The 15,726-nt window shown below is 35.2% G+C and overlaps 1 protein-coding gene across 2 annotated transcripts; it reads left to right on the top strand.

The window, feature by feature from the left end:
• Nucleotides 1-5,225: 5,225 nt before the first annotated feature.
• LOC107779798 (uncharacterized) lies at nt 5,226-8,776 on the top strand. 2 transcript variants are annotated; one of them, XM_016600283.2, is made up of 5 exons: nt 5,226-5,524; nt 5,786-6,190; nt 6,273-7,563; nt 7,661-7,807; nt 7,934-8,776. In XM_016600283.2, exons 2-5 carry the CDS (start codon nt 6,137-6,139, stop codon nt 8,425-8,427), a joined length of 1,986 nt encoding a protein of 661 aa, XP_016455769.2. In that variant the 5' UTR covers nt 5,226-5,524; nt 5,786-6,136; the 3' UTR covers nt 8,428-8,776. The 2 variants fall into 2 exon arrangements, with proteins under 2 accessions (XP_016455769.2, XP_075088855.1); XM_075232754.1 differs by lacking the exon at nt 5,226-5,524 and adding an exon at nt 5,640-5,680.
• The last annotated feature ends 6,950 nt before the right edge of the window (nt 8,777-15,726 follow it).

Genomic DNA, 15,726 nt, shown 5'->3' with positions numbered 1-15,726 from the left:
TGACATTGATATTGTAAAGTCTCAAAAGAAACTTTTTGAATTTCAAATGTATAAGTCAAAGTGATTGGCATATTGAGGCTATAAATGAAAGGAAGATTGAATATTTTCATATTTCTATAATCATACCGGGTAATATGAAAGATTACCCGATTTTCTTTCTATTTGTACTACACAAATATAAACATGATGCTGGAATTATATGCCACAAGTAAACTAGAGGTTTATTAAAATAAATATTAGTTGGCATGACCGGTTGACCATCCCGGTTCAATTATGATGCAAAAAATTAATTAAGAATTACATTGACATATATTGAAGAATAGAAGATTCTTCAAGAATTCTCTTGTGTTGCTTATTCTCATGATATACCAGTTAAGGTTGGGATTGAATCCCTTGATTTCTGGAACGAATATAAGATGATAAATATATGGGCCCAGTCACCTGCCATGTGGACCGTTTACTATTATATGATTTTAATAGATGCATCTATTCTATGGTCACATGTGCATTTGTTATCAACTTGCAATTTGACTTTTGAAAGATTGCTAGCTCAAATTATTAGAGCACAGTTCCAGAATATAAATTATGATGATTTATCTTGATAATACTGGTTTAAATCTAGGTTAGTTTAACGGAAATTGTATGCCTCCAATTATAGCTAAATCATTGGTTATGAGAACAAAACTCCCAAAAATGAAATTTGGTATGAGATGTATTATTTAATATACACCAGCACTTATATGCATCTAGCCAAGTTATGAAAATTTCTCCCTATCATAATCGGTTCAGGGTCAGGAACCAAATAATTTCTATATAGAAATATGAATGTGCTATATGATTTAATTATGCCACCACAATGCACAAAGATGGGTTCCCAAAGAAGGTTGGGAAATGTGTTGGTGATTCCAACATTAGGGGGAGAAAATGGATAGATGAGAAAGTGATACCTGAAATGAATTATTATGAATACATATAGATCCTCGTACAAGAAAATATGAACTTGAAGTTCAAGTGATAATTAATTTATAAATTATTGCCAGAAGCATTTGCTGACCCAAAGCTAAATGTCATATTTCAGCTGTTAATGCTCCAAATAGAATAAAGTCCATGAGAGACAGAGTCTATGGCACGCATGAAGCGTAACAGACCAATCGGTTCCAAAGATAAAACTCCTTGAAGAAGGAGAGGGGCAAATGTTCAAGATGGTCATAATAAGGAGGCAAGCGCTCTAGAAGAGTACCACGACATAACACTTCGTAAGACCTCATGTGAGAGGCTCAATTACCTGAAAATAATGAGATAAAGAGATATCACTAAGTTATGTCTTTATTAGGTAATAATGGAATCGACGTAGAGTGATCATCGATGATATTGTTAACATAATGTAGCACTCAATATTATTAATATTGACGAGGATCTTGAGCTAAAATCTGTCATGAAATTTTGACCGATAAATAATTGGCCAAATGAAAAATACGCAATGAAAATTGACTTCACTTGAAAAAATGTGAAGTTAGGCGAATAGTCCCAACACCTGAAAGTATAAAGCCAATGGAGGTATAAATGTGTTCTTGTGCAAAAGGTTCAAGTCGATAGACATAAAGACGACTTGTGACACAAGAAAATTAGTAAATATCTCACATTGATTATATGGAGACATGTGTCTCTTATGGTGGATATAATCATTTCAGGTTTTAATCTGGCAATACATGAAAACTTGATATGCGTATAATGAAAATCATTGAAGGATTAAAATTGTTCTGAAGTATATTAATGTTTCCAAGAAATTTATTAAATAAAGCTTCAAAAATTCTTATACGGATTGAAACAATCAGGGCGCATGTGGTATAAACGCCTGTGTGAGTACCTATTGAAAGAAGGGTACAAAAATGATTCAATTTGTCCTTGTATCTTTATAAAAAGATCTGGATTTGAATTTGTTATAATCTCTGGGTATGTTGATGATTCAAATATCATTACAACTCCCAGACAACTTCATAAAGCAGTAGACTGTTTAAAGAAAGAATTTGAAATAAAAGATCTTGGAAAGACTTTTTGTCTTGGTCTACAAATTGAGTATATGAAAGATAAAAATTTTATTAATCAATCAGCATATACTAAAAAGATTTTAAAGAGCTTCTATGTGGATAAAGCACATCCATTAAGTACCCCAATGGTTGTAAGATTACTCGATATAAATAAAGATCCACTCCGACCTCATGAAAATAATGAAGAGCTTCTTGGTCCTAAAGTACTCATATCTTAATGCAATTGGTGCGCTAATATATCTTGCTAACACTACAAGGCCTGACATAACTTTTTCAGTTAATGTCTTAGCAAGATATAACTCCGCTCAAGGAAACATTGGAATGAAATCAAGCACATATTGCGTTATCTAAGGGGGATTACCGATGTGGGCTTATTTTATGGCAATAATTGCAATACCGATCTTGTTGGTTATGCTGATGTGGGGTATTTATCTAACACACACACAAGGCTTGATCTCAAACATGCTATGTGTTTACATGTGGAGGCACTGTCATATCTTGGTGATCGACTAAGCAATCAATCATGGCCACTTATTCTAATCATGCTGAGATAATTGCTATTCATGAAGCAAGTCGAGAATGTATTTGGTTGAGGTCTATAACATTTCACCAAAGTTATTTTTCACACATGATCTTCAAAAGAATGGCGATATCAATGTGCAACAGATTCGTTCAAGTGATAATATGGTTGATTTGTTCATCAAATCTCTACCGACGTCAACTTTCAAGAAACTAGTGTACAAGATTGGGATGTGAATGATCAAGGATGTGAATTGATGCTCTCATCAGGGGGGAATTAATACGCGTTGTACTCTTTTTCCCTTACAAGGTTTTGTCCTACTGGGTTTTTCCTTGCAAGGTTTTTAACGAGGCAACCAAAAAGCTATTTTTAAATATGTGTACTCTTTTTCCTTCACTAGGATTTTTTCCCATAGGGTTTTTTCCTAGTAAGGTTTTAACGAGGCACATTATCTATGGACATCCAAGGGGGAGCGTTATGATAAATATCACATTATGGTGGATGTCTACTCTTCTTCCATGATCTTGATCTCAAATGCTTAATGACATATTCAATAACATATTTTGTATGTTCAATGACATATTCCATGACATATTTTCTTCACTTTTTATGCCTATATAAAGGCCTTGTAATAGATGGAAAAATACACACAATTGAAGAAGAAAATCTCTTCCTTCTCTCTATCTCTATTTTTTGTTCATGTTTTACTAAATTGCTTTTATTTCTTGTTTATGTTACTAAATTACTTTTATTTCATAACATGTACTTTGTTTTCTATTCATTAGTATAAAATAGTCAGTATTAAAAAAAACCCTTCTAAACTCATATTTATCTTTTTATTATTTAAAAAGTACAACAAATCACAAATTTCATATTTTACTCATACGAGTTAGTAAAAAAATTAAATTCCTAATTGAAAATTTTATTAATTATTTTAAGTTAAGATATTATTTATTTAAAAGATAATCAAGATACCGATAATTCTTTCTGATACTAGTTACTAATTTTTAAATATTTATTAATACTTTTATTCTAAAAAAACATAGTTTAAATACCTGATCTAAATAGTACTAGTATATAGCACTTCCTATATACATGCATTTATCACACACTAATGAGTTAGAAAAAAATTAAATTGTTATTGATTAATTAAATATTATTTATTTGGAAGATACATACTACTTTTAAGATATTATTCATTAATTTATAATTATTTAATATATTTTGATAAGTTAATATGAACAAAAATTTATTTAATTATGTAATTACACTTATTCAATCAAACATGATAGTAAAAATTATACTATAATTATATTTTAACAAACAAGTCATCATAATATTATACTATTTGGAAAGCCACCGGGTAATTGGAATTGGTGTAATTACACAACCTAGTAATTATACAGTTGTGTAATTACGACGACCTGTTTGTTTGTCATTATATAATTACACTGTAATTACAAGTTTACTGTTTGATTGCACAAGTGTAATTACACAGTTAGATTAAATTTTAAATGAAGTAATTATCAAAACTTAAAAGTTAATATAATAAATATATGCGTATAAATTGTAATAAGTATAAATGATATTATATTTGGTATTTAAGATGTATATTTTTTCGTGAATATATGTTAATTAGTAATCATATATTTATAACTAATATTGTAAAAATAATTTATATATATTTTTTAAATTAATAATATTTAGTTTAGATACTTACAAAAACTAAAAAATATCGTTTTGTAAGAACATCATTCATGTTTGATAAAATAAATTAATATTTATAAATATAATGTCATAACATTATTCAAATGTTTGACAAAACTAATCTATCAATTCTAACTAAAAAATGAACAACATGCAATGTGAGTCAATACTACTAAAACAAGCAAATTGGAACCATGAATACATTGTCAAAATTCAAAATAAAATAAAATTGTTTAACATATGTCAAACTCCAACATAATAATAATAAGTTCCGCTGCAACTTAAGATTATGAAACATGATAAGTTATAACCACATTCAGCAACGAAATTTCACTTTAAATGCATCGCTCATTATATGCCAAGTTTGTTCATGACTCATTATTTCTAATATTAGGAGGTGTAGTTTCAAAAAATAGAATGATAAAATAAATAAAAAATAAAATATAAGCAATTACCTGGAATCATAAGAAATAAAGGTAGAGAAATAAAAGATAAATAATGTACAAAAAATATATATATATATTAAAATTTCAAAAGAAATTTAAAAGTAAAATAAAATTAAAAAATTAAACTAATAGAAATAAAATGTTATAAAAAATAAATTAAAATAAAAACAAAAATAAAAAGGAAAGAAACTAAAAACAACCTTGTAATTACACAGTGTAGTTATCACCAATTCTCACCTCCCCTGAGAATTGGAGAGTGTAATTACACCCCTCCAATTACACCTAATTCCATGCTGATCAAGTAATTACTTGATCAAACAAACATATCAAACTGTGTAATTATATTTAATTATACCCAAATTTATTTTCAAGGTGGCTTCCCAAACATGCTCTAAAATTAATGGAATATGTAATTACTATCCTAATAATTACATAATTAAGTAAGTATACATGCTTTTCAAACATACCCTAATAAATGAAAAAAAAGAAGAAGATTTCTTCTATATGTTAGCAAAGGAAAAGGGCCCCAAAAATACTTAAAAAGTAAGCAGCAACAGCAGCATGTTGTGTGGCCGCAGGTGACCGTGTAATTTGCGCGTATCTGTCTACCCCTTTCTCTCTCCTACCTATTTCTAGTCTCTTCTTCCTTTTTTCTTCACCCTGCACAAAATACCCCTAACCCCCTCTTGACTCCCAGTTTTGACAAATCTAATTAATTTTTTGACACCCATTTTTGATCCTAGGATTTTTCAGCAAGTTTTGTTTCCTCAAAGTCACAACCTGGCATACTATTTCTTGGACAGGTACAAATTTAATTGATACTACCTATGGATTTTATTTCTCAATTCTGTCAAGATTCCAGCCCTTTTCAAGATTTCTTAGGTTGTAAAAACCCTTTTTATTGTTTGTTCAGAATCTTCAGACTGCATACCAATTTAGAGCTGTAAGCAACTAAAAATGTAGGAGTAGTAGTTATAAAGGTTATGAGTTTTACTTTATTTATTTGAATCAGGTTCTGGAATTTTAATGGGGTTTTTTTTTTCTTGTTGTTAATGTATGAGCAGGGGAATTATTTTGGTGAAGCTTCTGGATAGAAGCAGCAGATATTAACACTCTGGCATATACTTCAGTGAAGTCCTCTCCCCCTTTTGAATGGGATAGGGTTGAGGCTAGAAGAAGAACACTTGTTGGAATTTCACTTGTTAATTATCTTTCTTCTTCTCCAAATTGGTCTCTTTCATGGCTTTGGTGTTTGCCTATTGATTATGGCTAATTTGCCTTTCACACTCTGAGCTCTGACTTGTTTCAAGATTCCATCTTTTGAATTGAAAATTTTCAAAGATCAAAACTTTTTTTTTTTGTGGGGGTAACAAAGATTAGTAAGATTAGAAGAGCTAACAAATTGGAACAAAGAAATGGCAATTTGCAACTGCTTCCGTGGTCCAGTAAGGAGAAACAGGAAAGATAAGGTGGGTACCAATTTTTTCTTTTCTTTTAGTATGCATGTTAAAGTTAACATTTTTTCTCATTTTTATGTTTTGTTCATTTTAGGGAGATAAGAGAGTTCCAAAAACTACTGATGTGACTTCACCAGTTGAAAGTCCTGTGAAATCTACTGCTAAAACTGATGACTCCAAATCATCTTCTTTTCTTGTTCCTTTACCTTTTGGGAGTTCTAGGACCAATGTCAAGGTAATGAATCATGAAAGTCCTGTTAAGGGAGATACAGAAGAGGTGGCGTATGAAGGGGAAGATGAGCATGACGAGAGCTTGTCGATGAAGAGGGACAACTCTGATTTTGATCTTCAAGCACGCGTTCATAACTCAAATGACGAGTATGATCAATCATTCAGCAAAGAGATTAATCTTAATTGCTCATTTGAATGTGAAACGAATGACCGGTATCATAAGAAATCTGAGAAAGATGAAGAGGTTGTGGAGATAATGAAAAGTGGACACATTAGTGACCCGGGGTTTGATAAAGTAGAATCTTGGGCTTCTCCAAGGCTTCAGCGCTCCTGCTCCGATTTAGCAATTAGGGATATGTTCACTAAAATGAGTGACCAGCTATCACTCTCGAAATCCCAATCTTTTGATGAGATGCAGAGATTAGCTGAGAAGATGACTTTGGGAAGTCCAGCATCCGTGTTGACACATCGCAGCGCTGACAAAGTTATGTTGAAGAAGCATTCTTCAAGCCAACTCCTACCATCAAGAAGTCGAAATTTATGGTGGAAATTATTTCTATGGAGCCATAGAAATGTACAAGGAACAGGTGGTATCAAACAACACCCAATCCTTGCTAAGATGGCTCTAAACCAACAGGGCGGGTACTCCTCGGACACACTAGAACTAGGGAAAGGCATGGAATTGAGCAACTTGGGGTCTCCTGGTTCATTCACTGCAGAATCCTTGAACAAAGGGCGCTACGACAAGGGCAAGGATGTCTTAGTTGACTTCCAAGGAGCAAGTGGTTTTTGGCCGCAGAATCAGTGGGTTGCTTTCCCTGAAGAATCCTCTAGATTTATGAGAATTAGTGAATGGGTGAGCGAGCTTCCTGTTCATCCACCATGCTTAATTGATGAACATGATCTTGTTGAAGATGACATGGATCTCCCACCTTCTCTTGATGCTGGTAAATCACCAGCAAGAAACTCATCTCTCATCAGCCCACACCCAAATACAAATGTCTCAGAAGAGGTTGCACATGCTAATACTGTCATCCGGTCTCTCAACCTGTCTTCAACGGTTGCTCACATTGCCGGTGCTGGTCTGAAAGTTATCCCTGCAATGTCACACTTATCTAGCCTTCGATCTGTCAATTTATCAGGCAACTTCATAGGTATGTAATCAAAGGATAATTCGTACTAAACTAACTTAAGGCTAAAGAAAATGGTCATAGAAAGCTAACATAATATATGTTTCTTGCGGCAATGCAGTTCAAATAACTCCAGGATCACTACCAAGGGGTCTGCACGTTCTCAACTTATCAAAAAACAAGATCCACACAATCGGAGGACTCAGGGAATTGACACGCCTGCGCATGCTTGACCTAAGTTACAACAGAATCTCTCGAATTGGACAAGGTATGTCGCTTCCTTAGACCTTCCACCGAGGATAAACTGTCTTGTTAGGGGACTGACAATATAACCCAGTTTTACATCCTTAAAAGACCTCCTGAAAAATGTGACTTTGGCTTCAAATTGCATCAGGTTTGTCGAATTGTACGCCCATCAAAGAACTCTACTTGGCTGGTAACAAAATAAGTGATATAGAAGGGCTGCACAGACTTCTGAAGCTGACTGTTCTAGACTTGAGCTTCAATAAAATAACAACTACTAAAGCACTTGGTCAGCTTGTGGCAAACTATAACTCTCTGCTGGCTCTAAATCTATTGGGCAATCCAATCCAGAGCAATATAAGTGACGATCAACTGCGGAAGACAGTTTGCAGTTTGCTTCCAAAGCTAGCTTTCTTGAACAAACAGCCAATTAATGCACAGAAAGCCCGAGAGGTAGGAACAGAAGCAGTTGCAAAAGCAGCATTGGGCAGTAGCAGTCGGGGCACTCATAGAAGAGCAACCAGGAAAGTTGGAACTGGAGCTTCTTCATCTGCTAGCGTGCATAGGAGCAGCGCCAGTGTTGCTCAAAAGAGCAGGCATAGGCTAAGAAGCCGAACTCAACATCAGTCTTCCAAAGCCAAGTGATCTGCTCTAGGCATCATCGCCTTCCTAAATTGTTTCATACTCGTGGACAGTGCAATCCGAAAAACCATGGTTCATATTCATGGACAATGCAATTCCAGAAAGCATGGTGTTCAGTGTGTTTCAATTTTGTTTATTATTTTTATTTTGTTCTTCAAAAGAGGAGTGATTAAGATATTCATGTTAAATTGTGGAGGTTGTTCCTCAATTTCCATTGTGTTATGGAAGTCTGCTTGAAAGCCAGGTACTTGTGGCTTCAGGTGCTTGTCTTTCTATAATTGTTGAATTAACATGTTTTTCCACATTGATTGCACCTTTATAAATGTACTTCGCTTCTTGTTCTGTTTGCTAATGAGTTGTGTTAATCTTTTCGGTTTTCATGAAGTACAACTTTGGATAACTAACCTAATTTAGTGGAGTTTCACTAGGTAGGGAGTAAGGTTTGCGTACACATTATTTTTGCCTGGCCTCACTTGTTGTTATTGTTGCTCCCTAGGGATCGATTGTTTGTGGTTGGATAGAACATAAAGAAAGGTAATTGAAATGTTAAGTTAAAACATTTTGACTAATTCATACCGATTTTATGTTAATCATCCGCTACGAGAATCAATAGTTTGATTAAAATTTGTATATACATCGTGTAAGGTTCATTAATCAAAAAAGAATTTCCTAAAGCTCAAACTTTATACCTCTGGTTAAGTATAGATGATCTCATCGAGGAGAGAAGAATCATTTTGACTTAAAGAGGAGAGACAATCCAAAAATGTATTGTGCTTTCGGTGGAAGGAAAAAATTCCTTGATCATACGTCAAACTCAAGGCTTTGGAGAGATTCTTTTGAGCCACACAAGCATGGTTCTTGTTGTCTTAACGACTTGATGTTCCAGCTTTCAACTATAACCACTGACACGTATTTGCTTTGGAGAGTTGAATAATATTCTCAGAGCAAAGACAACCCACGATTGAATAGGGCCAAGAGCATCACGAAACTAATTAATCATGCTTTATAGATGTATCTTCCACACCTTTTTTTTTTAAAAAAAATAAAATTTAATGATGGTATTCAGGCTAGTTTGTGTGTAGGAATATTTTATCGGGTACATACTATCTTCCGTCAGCATAAAATAACAGGTAACTCTGGCCACCAACGCTAAGAAAAATGAGAAGAAATCTCCTAACGCTTTGTCGTTGCGATGATCTGAACCCCTAGTCTTCAAAGTTTTCAAACATTATTGATCATTGTGTTGGGAATAAACCCCGTAAAAATAATATTCACAGTATTAGTGATAAACGCGGACCACTAAGTTATGGTTAAATCAACAAGAGTAAAGATGCAGCAATAATGACACCAAGATTTTACGTGGAAACCCTTCTGAATAAGAGAAAAATCACGGCTAAGAAGAGCAACTGATATCACTATAGCGAGGAATTTTATACTGTGTAGTAACGATTACAAAATACTCCTAAGACCACTACACCCTCAAAAGAAAAAATACTCTTTTGCTTTTTCCACCTCACTACAATATCTCTCACACTCTATTTTTCTTCACAAACTATTTTTTTATATTCTATGAAATACCTTGCTCTCTCTCTTTTTTCTCTCTTTGTTGGTGTGTAGAAATGAGAGTTAAAGCTCTCTTTTTATAGCCAAAACTTCACTCTCTAAGGCCTACAATATTTGACAATTTGCACACCCTTTTCACAATTTCAACAAGGTTGGCTACCAAATCATACAAATTCAACAAGGTTGGCTACCAAACCAAGTCAATAAAATTGGCTACCAAATCATACCAATTCAACAAGGTTGGCTACCAAACCAAGTCAACAAAATTGGCTACCAAATCATTTGAATGAGATGGACACCATATCAATCTCCCCATCCAGTCTCATTCATCTAGAGGAGGTAGCACTGTCTTCTAGTCTGAGTGCATGCCGACAAGTTCTTTGCATAGCTCGAACTTGTCTCTTGGTATCACCTTGGTCAACATATCAACAGGATTTTCACTTGTATGAATCTTTTTGACCTGAAGTGATTCGTTCTCCACTTGCTCACGAATCCAATGATATCTAACGTCGATGTGTTTTGTTCTCGCATGGTACATGAAGTTTTTGCTTAGGTCTATTGCACTCTGACTGACGCAATAGACAACATACTCCATCTGTCGCAATCCAAGTTCTTGAAGAAATCTCTTGAGCCATATCATCTCTTTGCTAGCTTCAGTAGCCGCAATATACTCCGCTTCAGTTGTAGATAGTGCGATACACTTCTGCAACTTCGACCGCCATGATATAACTCCCCCTAAAAAAGTAAACAAATATCCAATAGTGGATTTTCTGTTATCAAGGTCACCTGCCATATCAGAATTTGTATAGCCCTTCAAAATTAGATTTGATCCTCCAAAACATAAGAATTCATGAGAGCTTCCTCTTAGATACCTGAGTATCCACTTTACAGTTTCCCAATGCTCTTTTCCTGGATTTTTGAGAAATCTGCTAACAACATCGACTGCATGAGCAATATCTGGTCGAGTGCATGCCATTGCATATATCAAACTTTCGACAACAAAGGAATAAGGAATCTTGGACATTCTTTCTTTTTCCTCCGTTGTTGTAGGACACATCTTCTTACTTAACTTCAGATGACCAGGAAGGGGTGTGCGAACAAACTTATCACTTTTCATATTGAAGCGCTCCAGTACACGTTCTATGTACTTCTCCTGTGACAAGTAAAGCTTTCTTTCGTTTCTCGAACGAGTAATTCTCATGCCCAAAATCTGCTTAGCATGACCCAAGTCTTTCATTGCAAAAGACTTATTCAACTATTTCTTCAACTCGTCAATCTTGGAAGCATTCCTGCCCACAATCAACATATCATCCACATATAGCAAGAGGATGATAAAATCCTCATCAAAAAATCTTTGTACAAACATACAGTGATCTGAAGAAGTCTTCTTGTAGCCTTGCTCCCCCATAACAGACTCAAACTTCTTGTACCACTATTTGGGAGCTTGCTTCAATCCATATAAACTCTTCTTAAGTTTGCATATAAGATTTGCTTTACCTTTTGCCTTGAAGCCTTCAGGTTGTTCCATATAAATCTCCTTTTCTAAGTTATCGTGAAGAAAAGCAGTCTTCACATCCATTTGCTCAATTTCCAAATCAAGACTGGCAGTCAAACCAAGAACTGTCCGAATAAAGGACATTTTCACGACAGGAGAAAATATTTCGTCAAAGTCAATACTTTTCCTTTGACCAAATCCCTTGACAACCAATCTAGCTTTGTATCTAGGTTTCAAACTATGTTCTTCAGCTTTAACTTTGAACACCCACTTGTTTTTTAAATCTCTCATGCCCTTAGGCAATTTCACCAACTCATAAGTATGGTTCTCATGCAGAGATTTCATCTCATCTTGCATGGCTTCAGTCCATTGATCCTTGTGCTTATCTTCTATGGCCTCCGCATAACATTCAGGTTCTCCCCCATCAATGAGTAATACATACTCATTGGGTAAATAATGGGAGGAAGGAGTACAAGGTCTAGAGGACCTCCTGAGTGGAATATCTAGCTCGTCCACAGCTTCGTGAGTAGGAACATCTACCTCATCAACATTAGCATTGTTATCACCATCACCATCAATATGCTGATCTGGAATATGGTTCTGGGCATCACCATCATCATTGAGCCCACCAACGTCATCCGCATTTCTATGAGGAACTTGATCAAGATTAACTAAACCTTTAGAACTTGGAGATTTTAGCTTCTCCGCTTTGTTAATATCTTCAATGGTTTGATCCTCCACGAAGATAACATCACGGCTTCTCACAACCTTCTTATCAATTGGATCATATAGCCTATAACCAAACTCATCAAGGCCATAACCAATGAAGATGCACTGCCTTGTCTTGGCAGTTATTTTTGACCTCTCATCTTTAGGCACATGTACAAAAGCTTTGCAACCAAACACTTTCAAGTGGTCATAGGAAACATCCTTGCTATACCAAACTCTGTTTGGAATATCACTTTGCAAAGCAACTGCAGCGGATAGATTAATAACATGTGCGGCGGTCAACAAAGCCTCACCCCAAAAGGAATTCGGCAACTTTGCTTCAGAAAGCAAACATTTGACTCTTTCCATCAAGGTCCTGTTCATCCTTTCTGCTAAACCATTAAGCTGAGGAGTCTTAGGAGGAGTTTTCTGGTGTCTGATACCCTGTTGCTTACAGTATTCGTCAAACGGTCCACAATATTCACCACCGTTATCAATAAGAATACACTTCAGCTTCTTTCCAGTTTCTCTTTCAACTGAATCCTGAAACTGCTTAAAGACACCCAACACTTGGTCTTTAGTCTTCAAGATGTAGACCCAAAATTTCCTTGAGCAATCATCAATAAAGGTAGAAAAATAAAGTGCACCACCCAAAGTCCTTGTCTTCATTGGACCACATAAATCTGAATGCACCAACTCAAGCAACTCTGTCTTTTTTGAAGGAGGATGAGACTGTAAAGAAACTCTTTTTTGTTTTTCAGCCAAGCAATGCTCACATTTTTCTAATTTTGCACTTTCAAAATTTGACAACAATTTCTTCTTGGCCAGAACATTTAGTCCTTTCTCGCTAATGTGGATAAGCCTCTTATGCCATAATGTTGAAGAGTTATTGCTCTCAACGACATTCACCATATCAACACAGGTAGAAGCCGTAGTCCAGTATAAACCACGACGTTTTTCCCCACGAGCCACAATCATGGAACCCTTAGTGAGCTTCCACTTTCCAGCATCATTGGTACTGACATATCCCTCATCATCCAAAACACCAACATAGATTAAGTGCAAACGAACATCAGGTGCATGCTTTACATTGTTTAAAACTTGTTTAGTTCCAATACTAGTTTCCAAACAAATCGTTCCAACACCAGCCACCCTAGATACAGCCTCATTACCCATACTCAAAGTTCCAAAGTCACCCTGAGTATAGGATGAGAAAAATTCCTTCCTTGATGTCACATGAGATGCGGCACCACTGTCCACAACCCAGCTTGACTCATCACAAGCAATATTTATCAGATCCGCATCAAGGACGGTAACAAGATCTTCTGTAGTGACGGTGGCAACACGATTGTCATCTTCTTTCTGCTTTCCTTGTCTCTATTCTCCTTTTTCAAAATCCGGCAGAACTTCTTTGTGTGCCCTTTTTTCCCGCAATGATAGCATTCAATATCTTTAAATTTGCTTCTGGATTTGCTTCTATTATGTTCTCTATTTTTAGAACCCCGATTCTTGCTTCTCCCCCTAGAGTCAGTCACCAAGACATCTGATGAGGAGGAACCTTGAGATTTTCTTCTCATCTCTTCATTTAAAAGGCTGCTCTTGACAAGATCCATAGAGATCACACTATCCGGAGCAAAATTTGATAATGAAGTTCTAAGTAGGGAACCAAGTAGAAACAGACCTTGAATTTCTTCATCAAATTTAATGCCCATAGCAGATAACTGGTTCATGATCCCCTGAAAATTATTCAGATGATCTGTCATCGTGGTATTATCATGGTATTTTAAACCCAACATCTACTTTATCAGAAACATCTTGTTGTTTCTAGTTTTTCAAGCATACAAACTTTCAAGGTGCTCCCATAGGGTTCGAGCATGTGTCTCCTCAGAAATATGGTTCAAAACATTATCGTCAACCCACTGTCTAATAAAGCCGCAAACTTGTCTGTGTAATAGATTCCACTCTTCATCTGATTTACTATCAGGCTTTATAGTGGCGAAGACAAGTTGATGAAAATTCTTGACATAGAGAAAATCTTCCATTTTGCCCTTCCAAATGACATAGTTTGTGTCATTCAAAGTAACTATTCTACTAGTGTTGGCTTTCATCGTTTATCACAAATACAAATACTATTTATTAGGAGACCAAAGTAATTCTTTTCTGATGTGGAAGTTCAGATTGTGCTGCAACCACAGAGCATACTCAGACAGAACCTTGGCTCTGATACCACTTGTTGGGAATAAACCCCGTAAAAATAATATTCACGGTATTAGTGATAAACGCGGACCACTAAGTTATGGTTAAATCAACAAGAGTAAAAATGCAGCAATAATGACACCAAGATTTTATGTGGAAACCCTTCTGAATAAGGGAAAAAACCACGGCCAAGAAGAGCAACTGATATCACTATAGCGAAGAATTTTACACTATGTAGTAACGAGTACAAATACTCCTAAGACCACTACACCCACAAAAGAAAAAAAATACTCTTTTGCTTTTTCCACCTCACTACAATATCTCTCACACTTTCTTCACAAACTATTTTCTTATAGTCTATGGAATACCTTACTCTCTCTCTCTCTCTCTCTCTTTTCTCTCTTTGTTGGTGTGTAGAAATGAGAGTTAAAGCTCTCCTTTTATAGCCAAAACCTCACTCTCAAAAGCCTACAATATTTGACAATTCGCACACTCTTTTCACAATTTCAACAAGGTTGGCTACCAAACCAAACCAAGTCAATAAAATTGGCTACCAAATCATACCAATTCAACAAGTTGGACTACTAAACCAAACCAAGTCAACAAAATTGGCTACCAAATCATTTGAATGAGATGGACACCATATCACATTGCACCATACCCTTTGGATTCCACACTCTCTATTTTAGGATATTTAGGAAAGGAATAAGAATAGATGTAATATTCTCAAGCAGCCAAGCTGTTCACGGAGCTAATTCTGTCTCTTCTTTGGGCTATCCTTTTCCATTGAAAGACCAACGGATAACACACGAATTCAACAATTAACACCCATTCATTTTGATAGATAGCTAAAAGCATAACCCTTCCAAATGCAAATCGCCATCTTTAGCAAGCCTGTGTCTGGCTTCACATCAATAATCAGAAGATCTGGCTCATGAAGAGATAACTGATATTCGGTAGAATAGCCGAATTACGCACCAGCTAACTTGGACACCACTCTTATTTTTAAAAAAAAAACAAAGAGAGGGAGAGAGCTGGTCAGGAAAACGAATACACTGACTATACAATAGTACTCCCTCCGGTCCATTTTAATTAATTTTTTGTGATCCATAATATTTGATTTTTTCAAATATCAAGAGAGAATTAACTTTTTTTCCAAAGTTGCCCTTGGAGTAATGTTTCTAGGAGTATTGTTGTATTTTCAATGAACAAAATTAAGGTTAATATGGTCAATTATATTGTTAATTAATGCCAAAAGATGAATTTCTTAAGGGATTTTTACCTATCTATACCATATATCAAATCTTATTACCAAAAATATTCATAATTTGTTATTTACC

This window comes from Nicotiana tabacum, chromosome 16 (assembly GCF_000715075.1).
Source record: "Nicotiana tabacum cultivar K326 chromosome 16, ASM71507v2, whole genome shotgun sequence".
Classification (NCBI taxonomy): Eukaryota; Viridiplantae; Streptophyta; class Magnoliopsida; order Solanales; family Solanaceae; genus Nicotiana; species Nicotiana tabacum.
Note: the sequence above shows the minus strand (reverse complement) of the source record. Positions and strands in the feature narration are given on the sequence as shown.

Bases quoted from the DNA above. Each gene is read 5' to 3' on its own strand.
- LOC107779798 (XM_016600283.2), top strand. From the start codon at position 6,137: ATGGCAATTTGCAACTGCTTCCGTGGTCCAGTAAGGAGAAACAGGAAA. The intron at 7,564-7,660 runs GTATGTAATCAA...GCGGCAATGCAG, and splicing joins TTTATCAGGCAACTTCATAG to TTCAAATAACTCCAGGATCA. The intron at 7,808-7,933 runs GTATGTCGCTTC...AAATTGCATCAG, and splicing joins AATCTCTCGAATTGGACAAG to GTTTGTCGAATTGTACGCCC.